The sequence below is a fragment of the Emydura macquarii genome, unplaced genomic scaffold (assembly GCF_026122565.2).
Source record: "Emydura macquarii macquarii isolate MOO-44397 ecotype Brisbane River unplaced genomic scaffold, CSIRO-AGI_Emac_v2 contig_312, whole genome shotgun sequence".
Classification (NCBI taxonomy): domain Eukaryota; kingdom Metazoa; phylum Chordata; order Testudines; family Chelidae; genus Emydura; species Emydura macquarii.
Window position 1 is genome coordinate 7787287 of NW_027130449.1, and position 26928 is coordinate 7814214.

The 26928-nt window shown below is 44.3% G+C and overlaps 1 protein-coding gene across 14 annotated transcripts in view; it reads left to right on the plus strand.

The window, feature by feature from the left end:
* The first annotated feature begins 363 nt into the window (after window positions 1-363).
* The window catches only part of LOC137163958 (uncharacterized protein CXorf65 homolog), a 78175-nt gene continuing 51610 nt past the window's right edge, over window positions 364-26928 (plus strand). For 9 of the 14 annotated variants that reach the window (XR_010922888.1, XR_010922889.1, XM_067564539.1 and 6 more), the window contains exons 1-7: window positions 484-665; window positions 793-830; window positions 2064-2150; window positions 2764-2880; window positions 3729-3803; window positions 5467-5571; window positions 24072-24155. Coding sequence is in view for 9 of the 14 variants with exons in the window: in XM_067564539.1 (XP_067420640.1) it covers window positions 640-665; window positions 793-830; window positions 2064-2150; window positions 2764-2880; window positions 3729-3803; window positions 5467-5571; window positions 24072-24142 (519 nt within the window). In the remaining 5 variants the exon portion in view is untranslated. The other 5 variants (XM_067564581.1, XM_067564503.1, XR_010922899.1 and 2 more) reach the window with 5 other exon arrangements.

Consider the following 26928-nt stretch of genomic DNA (forward strand, 5'->3'; position numbering starts at 1 on the left):
CATGGAGTCTGGCTGTGAAGTGTGTCTGGCTTTTGCAGTGCAGGACTGGAGTCTCCTCCCCCTGCTTTCTCCCCAGGTGTCTTCAGATCGCTTCCAGGTAAGGTATAGTAAGGTAAAGCTTCCTGGCTGGGAGCCAGCATAACACCTTGGCAACCCACACAGGCAGGTGCCTGCTATTGGATTCCAGCAGCCTCGCCCGTGCCCCTTTAATTGATAGAAGCAATATTTTTTCAGCTGCTGCCTAATGAAGAGGCTTTTCAGACCCGCTGGTTCCCAAGCACAAACAAATGTTTACAGAGTCATTCTGCGTGTGGTAGGCACTGGTGGTGTCATGAGAGAGACAAACAGAACATGTTAGTGCCTAGCATCCGGGACAGACATGCTCAGTTTGGCTTTTACAAGCTGACTGCCTGATCAGATGTGAAGGAATTTCAGGGTCTTTCCAGCTGGGGGATATTTTTCAGGTACCCGCCCCTCCTAGATATTTTTTCCCTCGCTTATTCAATGCCTTGGTTCTGACGTTCCTTGGCTGCATAGGCAAACTGGAACAGGGTGTCTGGTTACCCTTTCAGCTCTGTCTTGGGAGAACATAGACGCTTACCAGCACCTGGATGAGCTTCTCGCAGAGGACAGAGTGGGATGAGTCTAGGGAACACATCTTGGCTGTGAGCAAACACCTAACTCAAAGCATTTGCAGGGGGCACTTACGTCAGGCTCTGGGATTGCTTTTCTGTTTCAGTATAAGGCTATGGAAAAGTTGTCACTGATCTCTTCCTTGCTTTTTTTTTTTAGGTTATTAGCAGACATGTTTATAACAGTGCTTTATGGAGGTAAGTGACTTGCCAGCCTTGGATCTCTGTTGTCCCCTACGTGTCTATAAGGAACTGAGTTACTCAGGACAAAAGAGGCAACAAAGCTAGCGTGCCTGTCCGTACTGGGTCTACTATTTTTGGTAGGAAAAAAAACAAAAACAAAACATTGCACAGAAAGTGATTTCCTTTTTCAAAATTTCCTACAAAAAAAAATACTTGACATTTCTTCTCCAGCTCTAATGTTAGGAGAAGGTACGTGAAAACTTCCTCCAAAAATACTTATGTGATTTAGGAGCTTATGTTGCATTTTCAAAAGTGTTGTAGGCCCAGATTTTTTAAAGGTATTTAGGCGCTGCTAGGCTCAGCACCGCAATGCATAACTAATGCAGGCACCTAAATCTCATTTTCAAAAGGGATTTAGGCCCTTAAGAGCCAAAATCCCATTGACAATTGATGAGATTTAGGATCCTAAGTGTCTAAATCACATCTTAAAATGACATTTGAGTCACTCAAACAAAGGTGTGCATTAATGGTGTGCATTAATGGTCTGCTGGTGCATCCCATGGGTGTGCCCTGAGAAAGCACAAGGAAGAAGAATATGTGCCTTTACAGTCTGAGAAGAGTGCTGATACCCCGCTAACCATACACTCTCCCTTGCCTCATTGCCATTGGAGTACAGCTTTGGAGTGAACTGTTATGCAACATATCCTTTCATTCTCCATAGTAGTTCCTAGAAAATGGAAAAAGAAAAGAAAATAGAAACATTTAAAATACCATTTCCATGCTATTTTGAATGTATTTGTTGTTTGCAATTGTTTTCTAGCTCTTTTGTCTATGGTGACACATGCTGAGAGTGATACTGAGGCTGGAATAGCTGTGATCTCCACTAACAATCAACACTTAACCATACCCTAGAGTGATTCTTGCTTAGAGAAGCCAGGGAGGAGTAGCTGTGACTTCCCCAGAGCTGAACCATTCCCTACAGTGACTCCTGCTGGGAGAGGCTGAGCCAGAGTAGCTTAAGGAGAAAGCTTTTTGTTTTGTACAGAGCTCCCAGCCAGGGCTGACCAGGGGAGGGGAGACAGTTGTAGTGGGGCCCAGAGCTCAGTATCTGTAACTGGGAGCAAAAGAGGAGGGTTGGAGCCTCAGTGAACATGATGTACCAGGGCCCCAAATTTCTCTTGATGGGTCTGCTCCCATCTGCCACAACTAGTTTAACTTTTGCCCTGTGAATTATGTCCCTCTCAACAGAAAACGAAAAGGCCCTTTTTAACATTCACTGTAAAGTGCAGCTTCTTCTGGAGAGCATCAGACGCTGCTGTGGCTGTGAGAATGAAGGTATGGTGCGTCTCTGTGTCTTTCCAAGGGCCTCAGCTCAACTTACTTGACTGTGCAGTCTGACCTGACACCAGGTTTCTGCTGACCTTCACTTTCAGGGTGGGGGCATCACCAAGCCTCGGAAGGTAGAAGGCTGAGAGAATGTTCACACTATCTCCCTGCATATTGTAACTGTCAAGTGCCACGAGGCTCTTCTGATATTCCAGTTCAGATCAGGCCACAAGGCAGGGCCTGGCTCTGGTGCTCTTGCATATAGTCCCATATAGAGCTGGATACACTGGCTCCAAATTACCCTGGTCTCGGTCTGACAGGCAGCCAACGTCTCCAAGGAGGACCCAGGAGCATGTTAAATCACATGAAATACGTCACTAAACCATGTCTGTAGTTATCTGTTACGCAGATTTTCATGTTTGTTTTAGAGATGGGCCTCAATCACACTCCTCAGATCCACCTACTCCCAGGCTTTGGGGTATTGTGAAATCCAGTTCAGTTTTGTGCTACTGCTGCCCATCTCTGGTTTATTCATAATGTGGAGAGTTGTCAGCTTCCACATCTCCCGCTAGCTCACATTTGCTCGCTGGCCTTCTGCCCTGAACTGTGCTATGCGTTGCAGGTGAAATCGAGCTGGCAGATGACAGTGGCCAGGTGAAGAATTTGCTTCAAAACCAACATTGCTATGCCTCAGAGCTGCTGAGCGAGAGAGAGATCTGTGTACTCCTCAGTGTCACACGTAGGTACAGCATTGTCAGTCCCACAAAAGGAAAATGCCTCTGCATTTTGGCCACTAGCATTTTGATGACTAGCAAAAGAAATGGGGGCTTGTAAAGGAGGCCAGCACTTGGAGGGCATGGTGACAGTTCTCCCTAGCATCTGAAAGAGGAGTGGTGAGATCTCCTACATCATCTAATACTTACCACTCAAGACGTGTGCAGGGCATAATGCCTATTCTCCTTTGGGATAGGCACCATCACACATCTTGCCTACCGCAAGGGTCCTAGAGTTGCAGAGCACTTCCAGACTTATTCATAGGTGCTGTCCATGCTTTGAGCATGCTCATGAGTGTTTCCTAGCATTGTGAGAGGTGGTTCCATTCAAGAGCACAGTGACATCTTGATTAGTCCCTTCTGTGGCCTTTTCCAGAGAAAAACAGTTTGAGGATACACATCACCTTTCATCTGCAGATCTTACAGCCCTTTGCAAAGTGGGTATTATCATTCCTCTTTTACAGATGGGGAAACAGGAGATGTTAAGGTGGAAATATTCAATAAGGATTAATTTGAGCGTTTCCCAAATTAAACCACTGATTTCTCAGAGATGTTGAGCACCCACAACTCCAATCAGAGTCAGTGGGAGCTGCATGTGCTCAGCACTCTCTGAATATCGGGTCCAATGTGTCTAAAGTCAAGCGCCCCCAATCAGAGCACATTTTTGAAAAATTTGGCCTGAATGACTAGGCCAAAGCTACACAGTGAGTCACTATCAGATTTGGGTTTCCTAATGCTCAAAGTTCTGGCCACTAGGCAGTGCATCCTCAGGATAAATTTTTCTCTCTTTATGAAATTTCTTTGTCCCTCACAGGTCATGAAGGTTCTTCAGAGGCAGTATTTACACCGCTACTGAAAGATGAAGGAGTTATTAACCCTAAGTTCCTTGGTAAGTAGTTCTGCTGATCTAGATGCTCTTATGAGACTGATACACAAAGCTTCTTAGGATGTTGGGTTTATTTCTGAGAGAAAAGAAGCTGCCATCTCAGCTGTATTCCTCAGGAAGAGAGCAAAGCCCAAGTCAAGGGAGAAAGATTTAAATTTGCAGTCTGAACTAGGAATATTTCTTCTCAGTTTCTTGGAGCCAAATTGGCATTGTCAGAGGCAGCAGGTCTACACCTGTGAGTAGTTAATTCACTGAGTAACTGGGAGACAGTTAATTAGGCAGAGAAGCACCTGGGCACGATAAAGGGCCTCAGTCACAGAGGGAACTTCTGAGCTGAAAGACTACTGCTGCCACTGAGACTGAGGGATTGCAGAGAGAGAATCTTTCCAGTGGACTGGTGAGAAACTTCCAGACAAAACCAATGCCCCAAAGAGAGAGAAGGTGGGTTGGTGGTCTGAGAAGACTAGAGAGATAGGAAGTAACTCAGAGAACAACCAGGGACAGAGAAGGACTGGTTCTAGCTGTTTCAAACAAGAGCCCTGAGCTGAAACCTAGTGGAGTGGGTGGGCCTTGCTTCCCCTACTTATCCCAGCCGGGGCCTTTTGGAGCAGAAGCTCCTAAACCCTGGAGACATAGGGCAGATTAGCCCCTATTAGAGCCATGCTTAGCTGCAAGGGGGTGCTTGGGAGGCAACAGTGTCCTTTCTGCAAGCATTTCCATCAAAAGTGCCTCTGAATTTCCTTTGATTTATGGTGGTGTATTGGAGTCTTGGACAGGAGCAGGCTTGTCTCGTCTCCTGCTGGGTTAATGAAAGCTTGCATGCTGCAGGCAACATGTTCCTCTCCTGGGAAAGAGTGAGCTCCTTTGTTTCAATGTATGATTAAACTAGCCCAGTGTTTCCTGGGAGTGATACATCTTTTGGCTAACACACTATAGAGTGGGCTGTGAGGAGCAAGAAGAATTTGTTTGGGCACCAGCCTTGCTGACTGCCTATATGGCTTTGCAGTTGACAAAACCAGTTACCTAGTAGTGTGGTGGCCCTATGATCAGATCAAGACAGGTAACTGATATAACAGTCCATCGTATTGTCAATCAGTGGATGCAAGTGACAGAGGTGATTTATTTATTCTGCATGTACTCACTTATTCTGCACATACTCACCTTCCGAGCCTAAGTAGTTGATTATATGGAATATTTTATCTGAAGATCTCTAGGCACTTTGCAAATGTTAAGAATTGAGCCACTATTTCTGATTAGTAATTATTATTGTCCTCCTTTTACAATGGTGAAATTTGAAGCATAGAGCAGTTAAATGACTTGTACAAAGTCACCCAGTGAGTCAGTGGCAGAGTTGAGACTAGAACCAAGATGCTCCCATTGCCCAGTTACCTTCCCTAATAACTGGACTACACTCCCCAAACTGAGAATAGAATCTGAGAGGTCTGACTCCCAGTCTCTTGTTAGAATAACTGTACCAGATTCCTCCTTAATCTTTGATTTATTTTTGGCCTTTTTATTTGCATGGGTTTTTTTTTTAATATGATATTAATTATACAATTAGTGTGATAGTTGGTTTGGGTGAAATCAGATTGTGAGTTCCATGGAAGTACAAGTGTTGAAGTTTCGGATCTTTCCTAATCAGAGTCCTTTTCTCCTCTCTCTGAAGCTAAACTGGGGAACTGGGAAGATTCCAAGGTCTCTTCTACGAGAGTGAAATCTAAAAAGGCTGCCAAAAAAACAAATGTGCTCTTAGGGGTTCCATCTACAGAAGGTGAGTCTCTGAAATCCAATGAGGAGACCATAGGGTTTAATCCTGTTATGTTCCCCCTGGATTTCCAGCACCCACCCATGAGCATTGTGTGTTTCTGCTACAGGTAAACGGAGTCCATCGCCCCAGGGCAACAGGACTAAAACTATGGTTTCTTCTCCGAAACAATCCAGGAGACCCTGATAGTGGTGTATCCCCAGGGATGGTTGGTGCTGAGCTATTGGAGGACCTCCTTCTTTTCCGCTGTTGTTTGAAAACATTGTTTCATGTTTGTTGGCTTGTTCCTTTGTGAAGCACCTGTTTGATGGGTTGGCTCTAGGAATCTGAAACGTTAGGAGCCTTTAGAGTACTAGTTGGTGGTTGTGTTGTCGCTTGTCTACTTTCTCTGTGAATTCCACTTTGCTCCTTCTGATTTATGTAACCTTTGCCTTATGCTGTGTTATCCCTGAGTGTGACAGCGAGCCATTACCGCTGTTTGTTGTGTTGAATGGCTTTCATACATGTCTCCCTTCAAGACAGAAACATTAAAGAAGTAGGTTTCTTTGGAGTTACTCTCTATTTACACCAGAGCATCAGAACAGAACCAGCAATAGAATCTGCCCCACGACTCTCAGCCTTGTGACTGTCACCCTGTGGTAGAGCCCTGCAACCCAACCCGAACCCCACAAGACTCAGCTACAAGTGTTGTTTTTGGGGTGGGTCAGATCGGCAAATTACCCAGCCCTCTGGGGCTCGTTAGATCAGCTCTGCTCCTCCTGCTCGTGAGGTCGGTGGCTCTGTCTATGTGCCCTGCTCCTGCTGACTTCTGCCACCTTGCTGTGCTGTGGAGTGGGCATGCCGAGGAGTGTCAGCGCCTCTCACTGCACAGCACGCACAGCGGGGCAGGCAGCCACCAGCTCATGTAGTGACCCCTTAGGCAGGAGGCAGCAGTGGTGCTGACTCAGGTTCAGGGAAAAAGTCAGGGTTGGGTGGGGAAACTACTTGATCTGCACGGGTGGGTGTGGGTCCAGTCCAGGTCTGGGTCAGGCTAACAAATTAGGCCCAAGCTGACCTCTACTCTGCAGTACCAACTGGGTAAGTCAAAAATATGTTCATTTAGAATGCCTGTGCATGATTGGCAAAGTTCCAAGGTCAATTTCAGTTCTCACTTACACTGGTATTGAATCCGGAGTGGATCAGTCCAGATGGTCATAGCAGCTTTCATGCTCGGATCACAAATACATTGCAAAGGTGGAGTGTTATCCCCATTTTGTAGATGGAAAGACTTAGGTTGCATAGACAGGTTCAGTGACTTACCCAGGATTACACAGCAGGTCGGTAGCAGAATGGGGATAGACCTCCCACTCTTGCACTCTGATCACCAGATCATATTGTGCCTCATGTTTAAGCACCTCTAAAAAGAGAAGTATTCTTGGGTTTAGTGTGGGGGGGGGGGGGGGGGCAAGATGGACTGAGACTGGTGTCAAGGTGAAGCCATTGTAGCAAAGACACAAGCACCTACTGATCTAAGGCATACCAGTGGAGTCCTTGAAAGGCAAGTGCTGTCAGACGATAGTTGTATGTAAGGATGAGAGTCCAGGAATGAGATCTCAGCAATAGTCAGGGTCTGCACAACATAGACCTGATCTTCAGAGGAATGGGACTTCCAAAGTGCAAAAGTGAAGTCAATGGAAGCTGTGGAAAATCAGGCCTTGCGTATTTACAGACCAGACCTACAGACCAGACATCCAACAGAATGCAGCATCAATAGCTCCCATTTAGGCGCCTAAACAAACATATGGCAATGACAATTACAGGAGACTCAGCACTTCTGGAAACTCTTGCCACATATTTAGATGCTCAAATGGGGGCTGAGTAATTTTGAAAATGTGCCTGGAATGATATTGTTTGTATCATTGATACTGTGTGGAGGGATATTTTTGTTAACAAATTTTCTAAGGGTGAAATCCTGGACCTACTGACTTCAATGGGGCCAAGATTTCACCACAAATGCTTTGAACATATACAATGAGTTGGGGGGAATTATGTCATTGTATGTGCTTATTTTGTACCTTAGAGCGAATATGGTTAGTTTAGGTCTTTTGGCAAGCAGTGACCTGCCTGCATCTGTACTGAGTAACTGCATGCACCTACATTTTTTTTTTTTTTTTACAAACCTGTGATCTCCATCTCATTCATGTAAATATGGATGCTATGCCTATGAATAAGTATCGCAGTAGACTAGCATTTAATATCTAAAATCTCATTGTAAAACAACCAGGGTGATGACCAGGAAGCATCATAATTTCCTTAATAAAAAATAAGACCAATTACATTACAAAAAAACAATTCGGGGGCCAACTTCTCTCCGCAAGTGGCTCAAGATAGGCACCCAAAAGTAGTGGACATTCCTGACATTGACATTTGCGTCCTGGCTTCCCTGCCTGTAAAATAGGGATGATGATTGTTACTTGCATCTCAGGGATGCAGGGAGGATGAATTAATGAACCATTCTAAAGTCCTTTGAAAATGAAAAGTGCTACAAAATGCTAACTGTTGTCTGAATATCCTGGCCTGATCTAAGATATCACCATGTTTTTTCTTCTTTTAAGTCTCTCCTTAAAATACCCTTCTTCCTGTTGACCTAAAAACACTGGTCCCTCAGCTTTATGGAAGCATTAACAAAAAACATGACAAAATTTAAAAAGAGAGCTTTTAATGAAAATAGGACAAACTAATAAGACGTGTGCTATACTTCGCTGCTTAATACATTTTGTTTTTTCTTGCATTTCATCCTTGGTCTGTTCATTGCCTATTTAGAGTGTATGCTGTGTGGGGCAGGGACCTCTTCTCTTTACCATCTTAAAAGTGCCCCATGCTTTTTTGGTATTCTATACATAAGAACCAAGGATGAAATTCTGGCCTCATTTTTTTCCATGGTCTTCATGGGGGCCAGGATTTCACTGCAGGTTTCTTTGGAACTTTGATAGTCAAATGCAGGTGAATTTGGAAGAAGTCATTCAACCACCCAAGAACACATGAGGAAGAATATTTTTCCCATCTCTGATGATCAAGGAATCCTCTCCTGGACCTAGGTAACCCCAGCCATAGCCTTTAGCCTTTTCACAAGATATATTAAAGCTAGAGATGGTTGAAAATTTTCATTCAAAACATTTTTTCCCAAAGCAAAAATTAGATGTTTTTTTCAACAGGCCAGCACTTTCTCCAGCAATAAATTTTGTCTTTCATAGAAGGCTTTTGCATTTTTGCTGAAAATGTTGATTGAAAATTTTAACAGCAACAAAAACATGTTGTGCAGGGGAAGGAAAAACACTTCCCAACCAGCTGTAACTAGATCCATAGGGTTAGTCAAACATGTTTTAGCATAAGAGGAGATCTGGTCTAATAGTCATATTCAACCCTGATAGCATGTTAACACACAAGCCTATCTGGCGAGTGTGCTTATGCTCTTCAGTGTGAGGATTGGTAGCCCTTGTTTTTAGGATTTTAAGGCCAGAAGGGACCATTACAACCATTTAATCTGACCGCCTGTATAACACAGGCCAAAGAACCTCACGCAATAGCTAACCTACTTTCTATTTTAGGTCACGTAAATGCAGATGCTGATCTTACCGATAAGCATCTCAATAGAGCCACCTCTCCCTCTCTTAAAGGTCTCCCAAACAGCACAATAAAGCAACTGAGACAAACACATTCTCAGTAAAACATAAGGGAAGTCTCCATGGAATAAACAAGATGAAGCTAGCATAAGAAGTGCATTGACTTGGCTGGCCAGAGTAGGGGTCGGTGAGGATGCACAGAGCTTTGGACCTTAGAACTAGAGCTGGACAAAACATGGGGTTCCTATTCTGGGGAAAATGCTGACATTTCAAAAAAGGTTTTGGTCCAATTCAGAACAAAAAGTGGAAATTTCACAATACCCTGTGGAAAAGAAACTTGACAATTTGTTTGAGGGGGAAAATTGAACCTGAGGAGACCCCTGGAGTCAGGAGCAGCCCAGAGAGTCGCACCCCACAGAACCGAGAGCTTAGCAGCCTGGATAGCTCCAGCTCAAGCCAGGGGGGGCTTCATGGGTTGCCAGGATCCTGCCACGGAGCAGCGAACCCAGCTGCCCTGAGAGAGACCCCTCTTTCGCCTGGCTTCCAGTGCTGCCAGGGTTGAAGCTGCTTCCAGGCATCGGCTTGCACAATCAGCCCCACTGTTAGGTCACTTTAAACTCTACATGCTTTAGCCATATTGCCAAAGTGTCTGTTTGATGAATTTTTATAGCATTTTTACCTTTGACTTGCACCACATCAGCTCCCATAACCATCTGATTGGCCCTGACCCTTTGCATGGTGTTAAAGTCTTCAACTGAGTGAACCTTACGTGGGAATAGTGCAAACTGATTAAAACTGCTCATCGGTATTTTGAGATAAGGGTCAGCTAATCATATAGAGCTGCTGGATCAAACTCGCTGCTTCAAAGTGCTTTCTGTATCCAAACAGTGTTGCTTTTAAGATAGAATCAACCTCTCATAAAACACAATGAAACAATCAAAGTGTTGACCATAAAAACACTTTTATTTCTCTATAAAAAATGAAGGAACCAAATGTAGAGTAAAGGAGCTACCCCCAGCCTAGGGTTGCCCTGCCATTGGCGTCATTACACCTTCTCTTCCCCATAACAGTGCAGTAAATTGAGTTGTTTTGTTTAGTTATTTTTAGCAAAACATTTTACTGGTTCCAGAACATAGATATGTACCAAATAAGTTAAAAAAACCACTAAAGGAAAGGGCCACTGATTTCAATAAGAGTTTGGCACCTAAAAACCTTTAAAAATGGAGGGGCCAACCACCAATATTCAAGCACCACTGAGATCCTCAACCTATAACCCTGTAGGTGCCTAAACGTCCACTGTTAAAGTCTCTGAGGCGCTCAGTTTCTGCCAGTCAGCATGTGCACAGCATTCACTCAAGCCTAAGACATACTGGGATTGTCAAAGGAGGCTTTCTCCTGCCTGTCTCGCTGCCTGGAAATGATGTTGAAGGTGTGCTCAGAACATGCCTATACCCACAAAAACAGAGGCAGCAGCCCCCTCTTGTAACTGTTAGCCCAGTTGTTAGAAAAATTCATCTGGGATGTGGGAGACCCAGGTTCAGTTACCTCCTCTGCCTGATGTGGAGAAGGAATTTGAACTTGGGCCTCCCCTATCCCAGACGAATGTCCTAAGCACTGAGCTATGAGATATTCTGGTGTGGGACTCGCTCAGTCAGTCCCAGCAAAGCTGTTCCACTGTGTATAAATAATTACATATACACTGGAGCAGGGAGACTGGAATCTCGGTCTCCCTCCTCTCAGTGGGAGCTCTAAACACCGGGCTACATAGTGATTTGGATTCTTTTTCTGGCCCAATGCATATTTAATTATTTATCAATTACATAGAGTATAAAGCAGAGACCAAGGGTTTGTCTACACTTAGAGAGCTATAGCACTTAGTGAAAATGCTATCGACACCAACAGGAGAGCTCCTGTTGGCGTAGGTACTTCACCTCCCTGCGAGAAACCCTCCCAGTAACAGAGCTGTCTACACCAGGGGTTCAGTCAGTATAAATGCAGATTTTCCACACCCCTGAGTAATGTAGTTATACCGACATAAGTTGATTGTGTAGACCCGGGCTAAGCCCGCAGAGCCTGAAGCTGCAGGCGGACCAGATGACACTCCAATGTTACCAGCTCTTGAAATTTTGGGGCATGTTTACTTAAAACCCTGGTGTCATGTGAATACACCAAAAGTTCAGTGTTTGATGGGCGGGGGGGGGGGGGGGGGGGTAGAAATACTAGAAAACGTGCTTCCTAGCTGAGAGCTGAATCTGAGGTTTATTATGTCTTCAAGGAATCCAAAACTGATTCTTTATTGATGCTCAGGAGGAAATTGTTGATTCTGTGCCCCTGTAGCTGCTCCATAGATCTTTGAACTCAGTTTTCTGGTATGGGTGAAAATTATTTTTAGATATTTAGTTTTAAACTCTAAATGGTATTTGTTCTGTGTTAAGTAACTAAATAGTCCCAGTTAATGATTTGCCATCTTACACGATTTTCCTTTAATGTATTTGCATGTCCTTTGTCACTTATAAGTAAATGTAAGAATGAGGAAGATACTGAGGCTGTGCTATAAACTCTCTGGTTACTCTGGCTTCTCCAACACAACTTGGAAAATTGTTTTTGCAAAACAACCTGATCTCTTGCTCAAGCTCAGAAAGGAAATATTGACTTGGACTTACTCTCCTTTGTTTTATTTTCTGATGTGCACCCTAGATATCATTCAGGGAAGGCATTTAAGACTTCATGGCAGAGACCTTGGACTGAAGGTACATGGGCAATTAGGGGTTAGGAGGAAACTTTTCTTGGAAACAGATTATCTCATAACCACAAGGTTTCTTGCACTGTCCCCTGAAGCAGCTGGTACTGATAGTTGTCAGAGACAGGACACTGGACTAGGTGAAGTGCTGGTCTGATCAAGTCTGTCAGTTCCTACTTTCAAAGATAGGAACTCACTCTTTGTAGTTTTTTGACTTCCTGCTGCAAATGCCAGCTAGGATGGTGGGTTGTGATGTTTGGTTTGTGAAGTGCACAAGAACCGGTTCTAGTAAAATGCTATTGTAACTCTTCATTATGAGACACTTTTGGAATGGGGTGTAGTAGCCCCGTGACAGTCCTGGCTCCTGCTGGAGTTTTCTGGTTTATACTTCTGTTTCTTTTATCACAGGTGAATGGAAGGCAGCTTTTATGTGATCTGATTCACAAAGAAGTTCACAAAACACTTTGCAGAAAAAAATATATGAGAGAGAGGAAGGACTAAATTCCAATGTCTGCCCTTCCTCTGCAATTGAAATAGAAAATGGATATGATCTTCCCAGTGGTGTGCAGAAGGCCAGCACAAGATTTATACACCACTTAATCCCTTACTAGTTTGACATCTGCCTTGAAGCATGAGGGTTTATATCCCTCTCCAAACTCCTGTTTATTTTTAATACTTACCATTATGACTCTGGATATGCTCATTATCTGTATGTCCATTATCTGTATAAATGCCCAATCCTTTTTTTTTTGCTAAGTTCTTGGCTCCAATGATATCTTGTGGCAGTGAGTTCCACTGACCTATTGCGTCTGGTGTGGGACCAGTATTTCCTTTGGTTCCCATTGTGGGTCGCTTCATGTCATGTATTGGTTGGGTAGTGTAGGAGGGATCTTGCATTGCTGCTGCCCATGTTGCATGGTGGATAAATAGAAGATTTCAGCATCCTGGGAACTTAGTAGACGGTACATTTGGTCAGCCCTGACTGCATTTTAAAAAGAAAATTGAGACAAAAAATAGGGATACAAGATGAGCCCCCTTCCACCGAATAGAAGCAAGAGATGGCCAGAGCCAACAAGACATTGCTGTCCCATAGAACATCCCTGCTGTGGGAGCAGAAAGGAAGGCTGTTGCTTGACTGAAGGTGTGCAAGATGTGAGCCATGACACATTAGCTGTTTTTAGCACTGTAGCATGAGTGTGAGTCTATCAGCCCAGGCTCTGAGACTATCTGCTGCTTGCCGGGTAGACGTACCCAAAGGAGGGAGGTTACATAGATAATAAATATGTATTGTTTGTGAGGCCTCACAGAAGAAGTGAGTCTTTAAGGGGTTTAAATAAAGATAATTCTCTTCTTTCCCTATCTCTCCCCATTTCATCTCTTCTTCCTTTATTGTGTCTCCCTCTTCTGCTGTGTATTTCCATTCTCCTCTCCAACTGGCAATGGGAAATGATTTTCCTGAATCAATAATCATTATAGGACCCCATCTGGCTTTTAAAATCTATGAATCATACCTTTCCAGTCTAATAAATAGGGTGGTTCACAATTTCCAGCCCACTATTTACACCCCTCACTAAACAGGCAGAGGATTTACAGAGGCAAGTGCATATTCCAGCTACCTCGCTTCACTTCCTACCCGCCTACTGTACCCCCATGCATTCAGGTGTTCCCCCAGCACAGACAGAGAGTGACTGTTCTGTTCTGCTGGAGCCCTGACCTCTTGTGACCTAGCATGAGCAACCCTGCGTGACAGAGGAGACCAAAGAGGAGGTGTCAGTGCCTGGAGGGGTGTGGTGCATAAAGATAGGAGAATCTGCTGGTACCAGCAGAGAAGAGAAGGTGCAATCTATCCATGAATCCATCCATCACAGACAATTCCCCTGCCTTTCCTGCTGGTACCAGCACATCTCCAGTCTCAGGTACAGGCTGGTACCAGCACATTTTTTAAGGGGCCCAGGAGACTGAAATTTTCTATTTACCCACAGTGGTGGCCATGACAAGCTCCCACCATCAAGGTAGCCTCAGCTCTGACCTAGGAATGAGTCAGTGTCCTTTGCTTTCCATGGACCTGATCCATGGGAGTGTTTCCTTTGAATCAGATCCCATGTCCCTGTTCTGTCCTTATTACCATTTCTTCCAAGAGGCCAAAGGAGCCAGTAAGTGTCAATTACAATGGTGTTTTGTGAGTTTTTTCGAAGTGCACCTGTTCGAGTGGGACTTAGCCCCACCAAACTCGTCTCATATAAGCCTCTGAACAATCTGCATACAGAGTGAGTGAGAGAGATGAGGCAAAGAGAGAGACTCTGGGGGAGTAGAAAATGCTCATCTAAATGCCTATTTCCAAATACATTTCCCTTGTTCTTCAGCCAGGGCGAGCCTTAGCTGCATAGGTGAAGTTGCAATCTGATGCACCTTCCTCCTACCTACTCCCCTGAATCTGGACCTAATCCTGCAAACAATTCATTCGGGGGAGCCAATGGGCATCATATACACACAGGACTTGCAGAAGTGGATCTCGCTGCTTTGCTGTTTTCAAACAACATTGTCCCTGTTTCAGCTCTGTAATCTGTGACAGGCCTGCTAGTTTCCAAATATGATCTTGAATCTGCAGAGGATGCACTGATGCTTCTGAGGAGAGGTTGGTGCAAAGATTCGGGGATGGGGTGGCTGGATTTGTGAAAGGCTGGAGGGCACAGACTTTGAGCTAAGAAAATCAGCTTGGAACTGACTCATCAGTGACTGAACAGAATAGTTCTTTACTATTGTTCTAGCTCTCTCTGACATGCCCATCCCTGGCTACAGTTAGCTTTGCTTTCGGCTCCAAGAGCATGAGGTTGGAATAGCTGTTAAATAAATACAGCAAATCAAATGTGTTGGCCAAGGCAAGACTGCTACCTCAAGTGTCTCTAAGTGATCCTGTATCAGAGTAGAAGGTGGCCAGTGCCAGTGGCCCTATCTCAATCCCTGGTCTGGAATATTATAATGCAATCTCCCAGAGCTTCAGTTCTGGCAGGCTGACGTTATAGAACTTTTCATAGGAGAGGCTGGGCCTCAACAAAACAATATGGTTTTTCTTGTAGCTTCTCAGATATACAGACTGAAAAGTCATCTACTTTCTAGTGTGGGAAATTTTACAAGACTAATGGCTGGGGAGGTATGGAGACTATATGGTGTTAGGGTAGAAGGATAGAACTCAGAAGCTCTGGGTGACCTGAATTCACCAAATGGAAAAATAAGTAACTCAGTCATTTGCAGTATTTTCATTATCAGTATGGGCTTTGGATCAGGACATTCCTTGCCGACTCTCCCCAGGTGACAGGTAAAATGCCAAATCTTCTTCCCACTGGAGTTGATGGGAGGTTTGTTATTGTCTTCAGTGGGACCAGAATTTGGCCTGAAGTTCCATCCTTGTATACAGCGCAGTCCTGCATTTTGCTCTGTCTGTGGTTACGGTAGATGTGTTAGGTGAACCTCGGCGGGTTTGGAGGCTTATGCAGATTTGGGCTGCAGGTCAGGCAAGTAGTAGTCTTTTTTTGTACATGACATTTCTGGACCTTTCCATTTCCACTGCTGCTGGAAATAAGACACGAAGAGCCCATCTCACTTCTGCCGGCAGCTCTGGCCAGAACAAGACAGTTCAGAGGGGCAGCAAACGTTACCAAAGATAATGGAGAGAAATTGGATAGCCAAACTTTTCAAACCTCAACACGTTGAACTGGAGGTCCTGGGCAAAGGTTTGTGCTGGTCTTTCCTTTATCTAAACTTCTTTCCCATCCCTCCATATATGGTATGTCTCACTAACATAAAAAATAATAATACTCTTACCTTTCTATAGTGCTTTCCAGGCAAGGATTTCAAAGTTCTTTGCAAATGAATTACTGTGAAGATTTTTAAAACTAGTGATTTTTAGAGTCCCAACCTGAGACATCTGAGGGACCAGAAACTGCTGCGCTTCCACCCTTTGGAAATCAGACCCCTTTAAAGTGTCTGAAGTTTTGCAGTGACACATCAAATGGCTCAAAATTGCTAGGCACCTTTCTCTGCAGGTGGTAGTACTGCTATGAGGCAGGGATCTCCTATACTATTTTAGGTTCCAATTCTTGATTTTTCAGAAATGCTGGATACCGTCCAACTCTGTTTAAAGGCAATAGGGTTATGGGTACTCAACAACTCTGAAAGCCAGGACCTAGTCACACAGGATATCAGTGGCAGATCCAGGAATACAAACTAGGCCTCCTGATCTCTCTGGCTTGTGCTTTAACCGCAAGACCATGCTGCATGTCTCCTAATGGTGTGCATGTGAATCACTGCCTATTCCTCTTTCTATTGACAGTGGGTAGGTGGTGTTGAACAGCCCTCATTTGGCCTGGCAGTGCAAGTTTATGCAAGGGCACAGAGGTAAACACATTAGCCAAATCCATCCTATTAGTTAGATGAGTTATTTTAAAATATTTATACTCTAGCAACAAGATATCCCAATCAGTAATTTGGTCCCATTGTGCTGGATGTGGGACTAATACTGGTGCTGTGTTCCATATCCAGAAGAGCTTATGTTGTCCACATGTGCAAAGTTAAACACATGCACAAGTGTTTGGAGGAGATCACTGACTGTATTTACACACTGCCCAGCACAGTGAGGCTCCATTCCTATCGATGTCTCTATGATCTTAGTGTTTATGATCTATGGCCCCAAGTACATTGCTTTGCTTTTTATAAAAGTTTTATTCATAAATCTGAAAAAAAAAAAAAAAACCTGGCTTCAGTAAATAAGCAATTAATATATATAATTTTAATTCCTAAAATGTAAGAATAAAAACATACAATTATTTTTTCCTGAAGGGTTTTATTCAAGGAAACTTGCAATTGAAGTTACTGAGAGTTTTGCCTAAATCAATATTTAGCAAGAGCTTCAAGGTTTGACCTTTTAAGGAACACAAGATTTCTAGTAACAAATTGAGTTTAGGCATTTGTATGCAAACAGAAATGAAATGTGCTTTGATTTCAAGTGAAACCCCACTCTAGTCAGCTGAATAAGAGATGCAGATACATCTATTACATCAATATAGAGGATGTTTTGTTCAATCAGTGCCCAGCACCAAAGGTATAACATGAAATTAGGCTTTAATGTCTAGATGACAGAGCTTTGCTATCATTTCATATTACTGACCTTTCCCCTGCATTTAATCAGCTCACTGTAACAGGCTACCTGCAATCAGATGTGCACGCTCACTGTTAATCAGGAGGAATTAAGCACAGCTGTACTGCTTGGCAGAGGTCTGCTTCTTTTCTGGCTGTTGATAGCTGTCTCAGAATGCCTCAGCCTTTGAGTTAGTGAGTTGAATATATAAAACTCCTCTGCTTTTCTGAACTAAGGATGTGATGGAGGTCTTCATTATTTAAAGGAGCTGCTGCTAAGCTATGAAGTTACAGCCCTGCAAAGTGAGGCGCTGAATGGGGTAATAATCAGTTCAGTGCTTATAAGAGTGTTGTGGGTTACGTTTTGTTTTTTATTTATTTTAAGGGCAAGGGTCTGGCCTATGCTACACCCTGGGTTGGGATGCAGGGATGTTGCCCAATGGCTGAAACTTCTAGGGTCAGTCCTGGTTGAATCAGCAGAATTCCTCATGGAAGCTCAAGGGGTACATCTGCTAGAGCAGGAGTTTAGCCAGCCCTAGAAAGAGGTGCAGGCAGCAATATGTTCTTCCTCTGTGCTTTGCCTGCTTTGGGTTTGCGGGGGAGAGTCTAAAAGCATTCGCACCGATAGCAATCAAAGGGGTATCAGGAGGAATCAGGACAGGGGCTCCCAGTAATATACTGTGCAAGATACAGTGGGTGGGGCGCTCCAGGAGTTCTCCCTGTCACTGCTACTGTGCATTTGCACACAGGCTGGTCTGTAGGTGTGCACTGGTGCTTTAGGGCTCATCGTCACTGCAGAGTTAACTTGAGTATTGCCCTAAACTGAACTCTGTCCACACTCGCAAACCCTTCACTTGAATGTGCTTTTTTAACTTCAGTTGGCTGGCCTGGCCCATCAGGGAGCATAGGCTAAAGCTTGAGGGAGTGTAACCCATGCCTGCTTGGTGTGGTATTCTGTCCCCTTGCTAGAGACCTGGAGAAGTAGTCCTCCAAACTTTTTAGGTTGTGCCCCCTCCCTTACCCCGTCCATTTCCCCCCACCCCGCAGCTGGGGCTGGAAGCAGGGCCGCAACAGCCAGGGGCTGAGCGGGAGCTGCGGGTCAAGGCTGGGGGCTGAGGCCATGGCCCCTGGTGGGGGCCAAGGCTGGGAGTGGGGCCACGGCAGCCGTGGGGGGCCGAGTGGGGAACAGAGGCCACAGTCAGGAACTGTGGCAGGGGGTTGGGAGCCAAGGCTGGAGCCATGGCTGGGGGGCAGGGTCAAGGCAGAGCAGGCCGGGGTGGCGCTCTCTCCCCGTTCCCTATGGGGGCTGGCCTGAGCCCTGCTGGCCCCCCCAACATTCCACCACGCTCCTAGGGAAGCATGGCTCACAGTCTGGGGACCTATGAGCTGGCAATTGATAAGTCTGCTACAGCCTTGGCTAAGAGAGATGCATCTTTTGGCTCATGCACTAGAGGCTTATGCATTAAGCTCCCCAGGTCCCAGGTTTGAGCCCGACTACCAACGACAGCGAATGTCCACATTACATGAACACAACTCATCAGCTGCTAACACAATCACTATGTAGGGCTTGAGTGTTATTCCACACTCGAGTTAGGCTAATGCAAGAGGTGTTAACTCAAGTTATCAAAGTTGCGTTAAGGAAATTTCAGCCCTTAGAGTTATAAAACCTGTGCCCTGAAGAGATGACACAAGATGAAGGGCTGATCTGGCAAACTCTTACAGGTGTAACCTTTTCTTAGCCCTTAATACCCCCCCAAATCAAAGGCCTTGTCTTCACTGGGGGGGGACGACGGTGTGTTCTGAAATCAAGATAAAATCATTGTGAAGATGAGGCAGTGTGTCATTTTTACATGAGTTAGCAGCTCAAGGTAAAGACGATGGGGATCCTAGGGATAAACTTGAGTTGCTGACTCATGTAAAAATGACAAACTGCCTTGTCTTCACTAGGGTTACCCTGCATTAAGAACTCACCTTTTTGTCCAGGGAGACCCAAGCTAAGGGGGCCAATTTCACAAGGAAGGAATGCCCATGTGAGGAAAGGCTGGTAATATCAGGCATTTAGAATGGGGATAACCCTCCTTCCAGCCATTGCTGTAACTATCCTGGGGCAAGCTCCAAGCCCAGAGTAGGAAAACTGCAATTTGTATTGGTTAAGCTACCCTGATGACTGAAATGAAGGCTAATCCCCAGTACAGGCCATGGACAATAATAGCATTGCCATCGCCAGGTGCTCAAAAATCATTAGCTTTCACCTTATTGAAGTCAATAAAACAACAGGTGCTCAGTGCCTCTGAAAAACATGCCACCCCAGACCAAGAAAGTGGGGAAGTGATTTCCTTGTTAGAAGAACCGTGCTGTGTAAATAATAATAAAAGCAAGTTGAATTTTATTTCTTTTGGCTGATACTGACTTTGTTGCCTCATGTTACACTTTCAGACTTGCTTGCTAAAAAGAGTAATCTCTTGATTACTTCTCAGCCGAGTGCCTTTTGTGATGGGGAGTGGTAATGAGCACGCAATTGTACTCCTTTGTGTTCCTATAACACTAATTGCTGAATTCCATGGCTAAAGTTGATTGCTTTGGACTAGAAATGACTGGATGAACACATTGGAGGCCTGAGAACTGGGTTTCCATTTCCCCATTGTGGACTTTAAAGTTCAGGGAACTCGTGTCTGACCCTTATGTACCTGTAAGGGGTAAGTCAGCAGAGAAGTTAAGAGTTAAACTTGCAATAGACTCAGGGCATGGTTACATTATGGGTGCAACAGTGGCACAGCAACAGTGCTACAGCAGTGCCATGGTGTAGTCACTTCCTATACTGACAGAGGGGGGATTTCTGTCCGTGTAGGCAATCTGCTCCCACAGTGACGGTAGCTAGGGAGATGGAAAAAATTTTCCGTCAACCTAGCCCTGGCTACAGAAAGTGCTATGTTATCTTAACTACAGATTCAAGGGTTGTGAATATTAGTACCTTCATAGCTAGGATGATGTAAATTTTAAGTGTAGACCAGGGCTCAGTAGTGTGCAGTTAGGGAAGCAGCCTCTGAGACCCAAATCTTAACACTTCTCTCCTCTGCAAGTGCATGATCCAAAGTTAATTAAAGTCAATGGAAATATCTCCTTTAGTGTGCTTTGGATCAGGCTCCACACGCAGAGAGTCCTGCCTGCAGCAGAATTGAGTCAGATCTACTGCTTTGTGGAAAAGGGATTTCAGAAGTCCACCCATTGCAAAGTCACATACGGCGGCTCTCTTTGATGGGGCAGGGAAGAGGTTGGAACCAGTGGGTCTTCTGCCCTATAGATCCACTGGATATTGACCCCTTCTAGGAGGGATTTTGAAGATTGCAGAAAACATTTCTGACTTGAGGCTGGATTTTAAGTAGTGGCCACTGCCCTGAGATTCCTTTTTCCCTACCCCTGCCTTAGTGAAAATTGCCAGCATAAAGGTACATGGGCTGAGCGCTGGGGGTGGGATTTCCGCCTTCGGGAGCAGTTACCTTTCTATATGCAGTAGTGGCAATACCTACTGAATGAATACAGCAAGGTCAAGCTGTGGAAGAAAAACAGGGCTGCAGGCTAATAAACATATAAATGCAAATGTTGCCTAATCATTCAAGTCATATCAAGTTTTCTGGGAAAAGAGTGCTTCAGCTACAACCAAACAAACTGACTACCTGGTCTATTTGGATACCCAGACCTACCTGCCCGCAGCTAAAAGCCCCATGACTACCTGCGGGAGGCTAAAACTCAACACTTCCTCCTTGCATAACTCTAGTAACCACACTAGATTCCTACACTTAGAATAAAAAATAGTAAGTTCCTAATAGCAACAACACTGAAATGCAGCTATCTCTAGAGTACAGGGTGGCAACTGACAGACACACACAGCAGAAGAAGAAGGTTGTGGAAGGTCCTTCACTGGAGGTTTTCAAAAGGAGGCTGCATAGCCATCTGTCTTGGATGGTTTAGACACAACAAATCGTGCATCTTGGCAGGAGGGTAGATGAGGTGACCCTTATAGTCCCTTCTAACCCTATGATTCTATTCTACTTTTGGCTCAGGATCACCGTGCTCTGGGGATTTGGAACACTAAGTGCCTTGCCGGCAGTTCTAGGTCCTGCAAACCTTAGTTCCATTGACTTCAGTGAGACTACTTACATGCATAAGATTTGCAGGACTGGACCTTTAGTTTGCGCTAGGTGCTTCAACATACCCAGGCAAGATCAAGGAGCATGAAGGTTTGGTTGCTGTTAGGACCTCGGGGAATTGCAGGGTGGTTGGGTCCAGCACCTCCAGTTTCTGCACCCCTCTCTTGGGTGGAAAAGGGACCACGACTAAACGTGTAGGTGCTTGTTGGTGCACACTGATCTAGTGAAGTGTTCACTCTGCTGGGGTCCTGATTGGAAGAATGTCTTACCCTGTAGACACTTGCCATTGGAGAATCAGCCTCTCAGCCTGGATCTCTGATATGTACACATACAATTTCTGTTGGTTAACCAGCATAGTCTTTCTGTGTGGCTCTTCCTGGGTTTTAAAAAGAAAATCCCTTATTATCTTTGGCAGTTATAGGTAATGATTTCACAGGCCTCTGGTCCACACAGCTCTGTACTGTCAGATGTTGCTTAGTGCAGCTTTCTGAATTTTTTGCAAGTGTTAAATGGAAGTGGAGTGAAAGGGAGGGGCTATCCAGAGACTATGGCTCTCACTGATCTACTCACAATCTTGAACAAGTCACTTCATTTTCTTTATGCCTCTGTTTTCCTTCCCAGCCTTTTTCTGTCTTTTCTGTTTAGATTGCAAGATCTTTATGGTACGCACCTTCTCTTACTATGCGTCTGTACAGTGTCTGGCACAGTGGAGCCCTGATCCACACTGGGCTCTGCTGTAATCTAGTCATTGCTTTAATACCAACAATTATCTTAAGAGTTCCTCAAAACTATCCTGTTCTTAAATGTAGGAGGCACATGGCTGGAAGGAAAGTACCTTTTTTGACAGTGATAGGCAGAGATTGGGACATAAAGTGCTGGTTTTGTACCCTTTACCATTGTCTTACATTACAAACAGTTGGCTTGAGCCTGCAAACTTAATTCATGTGAGTAGCCCCAATAACTTCAATATACAAGAAGACCTGGTTCTGCTATCCTTATTCATGTGAGTAACCCCATTGAAGTCAGTGGAATTCCTTGTATGCAAGGACAGCTTCCTTGAGTTCTCTGACAATCCCCTTCTCCACACAGAATTATATCAGAGCAGAATCAGGGCTACAATTAGTGGGCACCAAAAGTTGGTATCCAAGTTCCTAGTTTTCACAATCGCGTCACCCTTTTATTTATTTTGCACGTGCGTTTGTTTTAATTGAAGTTTCTGTTAAATATTTAGTCAAAAAATAGGAGCCAGCTCCCAAGCTGGTTTTAAAAACCAGAATGACATTTTTGCAAAAATTTCCCTTGGAAATTTCAGCCCATTTTTCCCACTGAAATTGCAAATGCTGGGAATTTGTGACCCACTCAAGTTGCCACCCTCCTCCTCAAACATGACTGCACCTCAGGTGCTGTATAAAAGCCAGGATGCTATTCCACAGCTGCATGCTTTTTGACACTCCAGTGTATGGGGTATCCGGGGCAGTGCATGGAGCCCTATCTACCCAATGCATTAGGCAGCAGCAAGGTGGCATAGTGCCATTCTCTTGAACATTTCTGGCAAGACACACAGATCATCCAACAGCACTGAACTAGTCAAAGTTGATTCCAGTTGAGTGTTGTTTCCTAATAGCCATGCTTAGTAATGTGAGCATTTAAATGATCCTTAATAAGCTTTGAAGATAACATCTAATGGGGGTTAAAGGACAGCGCACAATAGTTCATACCTCTGCAGCTACCGTTGTTCAGACTAGAGATTATTCCCACCAGGCTTTATAGTATAGCTAAAACATGTAGAGAAAGTGATCTCTGCGGTTGGCATTTCTTTTCTGCCTGTATATCATTTCTCCAGCCCACAATTTTTCATCCATAATTGAAATTTATGATTTCTTGCCTCACTTTACAAATGGAATGATTAAAATGTTAAGCTAAATGGAATCCAATTAATGTCTGGGTAAGGAACTGACTTCCATTAAGAATGCAAACTACATATTCCTCTATGGTGCTGTGACCTGGGGGCTAGATACATAGAGTGATTATAGGCAAGTAGGGATGGAAATTTGCAATATTGCCAGAAAGCTTCCATTCAGAGGACATCTGTCACACTGGTGGGTCTGTACTAGTTTTTCAGTTGCTTTGATTTGTCTTGATTTGGAAACAGTTCATAAGTTTTCCTGATCAGAGCAGGTTTAACAAGCACATACAGATGTGATGTAGGAGATAAGGCATTTTTCCTGTGTGAAAGCTCTAGTACCAGCAGACGGGGAAATGCCTGAATTTGCAAGTTCACAAGGACAGAGCATTTCTGGTAATCTTTGGGAACTAGTAGTTGGCTTGGGGCCTGGCTTTAAATCAGGGGTGCCCCAAACTGTGCCATGCTCGAGACTACACTGGGACCTTGTCAAGGCCCAAGAGCAACATCAGGCCCATTGAGAGAAAACTGGGCCCTTGGTTTTGTTTGCTGGATCCCCACCCTCTCCCATTTCACTTTATCTACACAGATGTTACTGGAGTTTATGGGGGACTCCTGAGTTCAGGCCCCAGTACAATTATTCCCCTTTGCCCTCTGTTATCAGCCCTGAACATTGTCGTCATTATATTTTATATGTGCATATGGATTTACATCATTTTAGACACAGAGTCAGAATGTCTTGCATTTCTATCATGCCTGTTAGATGACTAGGAACTGCTCACTGATGAGGTCCGCCATCAATAAACCCTACAGTTATAGGGATAGGCAGACAATGGGTTAGATTTGTCACTCCAGCATCCCTGTAGCCATTTCTAGTTTTAATAGATGTTGCAACTGTAGTGAATCTTGGAAAACCAACAGCTGTTGGGAGATGTGTGGAGGAAATAAAATTAACAGCTACATTTCTCTTCTTCTTCCAGCCACAAACAGGATAGCCACTGATGGGCTGTGCTGTGTTGTTCTTTGGAGACGGTCCATCTTCTGGAGGTGACGCTGCTGAAAAGGTAACGGAAAAATTCCCCACCCATGTAAGTTGGCTGTGGTTATATTTTCAAAATACGAGGCCTACCTCTGAGTTAAAGGCAGTGGAGATGCACTCCACTTCCTAAAATTACATGTACCAGAGTCATGATAGGCCTTCTCAAGTTGCCTGTCCTCTTATGACCTATTAGGTCATTAAATGTGTGGTGCCAAGGCTAGAGTTAGGATTCCTGATTATTAGGGTTAGGACAGAGCAAGAATATCCTAAGTGAGATCTGCATGACAGTGCATGGTACTGGGATTCAGTAACTGATATACAGGCTGGTGAGTGTTTCTTGTGGTAGTGTCAGTGCACGGCTAGCTCATCGGTCTATGGACTGAAATAGTCCGATCACACACAGACTGTTTGAATAGCAGCCCCATAGCAGGACCATTCAAACAAAGTGTCTGACTGCGGGAATATAATTACAACTTCTCAGGATTCAGACTCTGAGCCACTGGGGTCTGAGGATGGGAACCATATGCTGCTTGAGTTGCTGACAGAAGGGACCAAAAAATGCCCTCAGGTAGGCATGTGAGTCTCCTGCTGACTCCAGTAAGAATTAAATGGGTGGATCTGAGAGCAGCATCTATGTTACTGTATATAAGAGCTTTAGCTATAGTGTTTATAGCGATATAAGAGCTAGAAGATATTATTACTGTATTTAAGATGGACTAATGCCAGGATGTGAAGTGCTCATGCCTCTGACTCCTGTGAACTCTGAGTGCCTAGAAGGTAATACAAACTCCCAGTGTCTGAGTGCCATAGGGGTCATGCACAAGTCTACTAACTAGTAGAGATCATGCTCCCAATCTCCTTATGAAGCAGAGTGTGTATGCATGCGCTCACACACACAGCAGGACATTGGTAGTGCCAGGATTCAGACCTCTGGCTGCAGAAAGAAGCACAGTTTGCCTATCTACATAGTTGTAAGGAGTTGATCACAGTATAAAGTGAAGTTCACTGCCCTTGTAGAATTCCCCTCGCTTTAATGCAGATAAACACTTCATTTTAAGCCAACTTTCAGGTTTCATCTTGTGGCCTCTGGTCCAGGAGGCAGGAATATGCTAGCAACAAGACACACAGGGAAGGGTGTGTGCATTGGGGGAGGGGTGGTGAAAGCTAGTTCAAACCAGAGCAAATTGTGCAAAGAAATGAAGTGTAAAAGGGGACAAAGAAGGCAATAGAAAGTCAAGCAGTTAAAAACTGAGCTGTAAGGAAAGCTGGCCCAACTGGTTTGGCCAAGGCTGAAGCAAGAAAGCACCATTTCATATTTTTTTTAAAAAAGCACTCAGTTTATGAGCTAGAAACTTATCTCTTGGTATTCTTGCAGCACATCAGTAGTAAGACAAATGACTGACTCTGTAAAGAGGTTACTTCTGCTCCCCTCCCAGTGTGTCTTTGAAGCACAGCTGCTTACTTGACTGATGGAAAGCAAGGCTGGACTCATGTTAGCCATGCAGAGCTGATGCAGGGAGAGTATGCTGGCTCATGCACCATCAACAAAGTGACCATTGGTCACGTTCCTTTGGTTTGTTTTTATTCTACTCAGACTGCAAGGCTTAGATTTGTAAAGATATTTAGGCACTAAAGATGCAGCTAGGCACCTAGTGCGATTTTCTAAAGCAGCTCAGGCCTAGCTCTCATTGAAATCAAAGGAAGTCAGGCACCCGGGCACTTTTGAATATCCCACAGGGAGCCTATCAGCATGTTAAGGCAACTAAATACCTTTACAAATCTAGCCCTGAGCTCACTGAGGCAGGGACTTTCTTTTTGTTCTGTGTTTGTACAACATCCAGCCCAGTGGGGTCTAGCTCCATAACTGGTGCAGCTAGGCCCTACTGCAAAACACATCAGTTGTGTTCCACAGATGATGATGTGCAATCATCCTTTCTGTCTAGTGCAGTAATTCCTGGACACGTTTATTTTAACCTTTTATGCGTGTAATATAGTGGGGGGATTTCCAGATTTTGTCCTTGTGTAACCTAATTAAAATAATTCTCTTAACCCTTGACATCCCTATATATAAGTATTGGGGAGAGGTTGAAATTTAGGCACTGGACATCTGTGTTTAAGGGTTAAGGGCTTCACCTCTTCTCTTGCCTTTTTTATTTTAAGTGCTTTGCTTACCTCTGTTTGTTGCTGTTCATTTAGCTACTGATATGAGAAACCAGAATAGAGTTTTCACTGTTAGTTAAAGTCTGATTTCCATTTTCAATAGCCAGTCTGGATTAACCTGATGAGTGGGCCCAAAAAGCATGGGAGGATCTAAGTGAAGGGATAAATGTCCCTCCCCCCCCCCCCCCCCATTCCCCCTTTTAAAATAAAAAAAAGGTTGGTGTAATGGAGGTGCAGGAGCCCACGTTATAAAATAGTTGCTGAGCTGCATACCTCTCCTGGGCTTCAGATTTGATTTGTAACTGAAACCATGTGTTTGAAAATTCCTAACTTATCTTGCTAGTGATGGAAAAGTCCCTGCCGATACTGAGAATAGATTTCAGAAACATCTGCTGGTTTTAAAGTTGCTATCCCATTCAGTAAGATTTCTGCTCTTGACTGTGGGATCAACAAATCTTATATAATGATTTTACCATCATTTGTTCTGTATGTGGGGTCCTGGTCCATGACTGGGGCACAGGAGCTACCATAGTATGGTACAAATAATAATGTACCAATCAGAGGTAGAAACAGGAAGAGAACTCAGGAATCTTGGTGCCCTGTCCTCTGTTCTGCAAGACCACATTCTCCCACTCTTA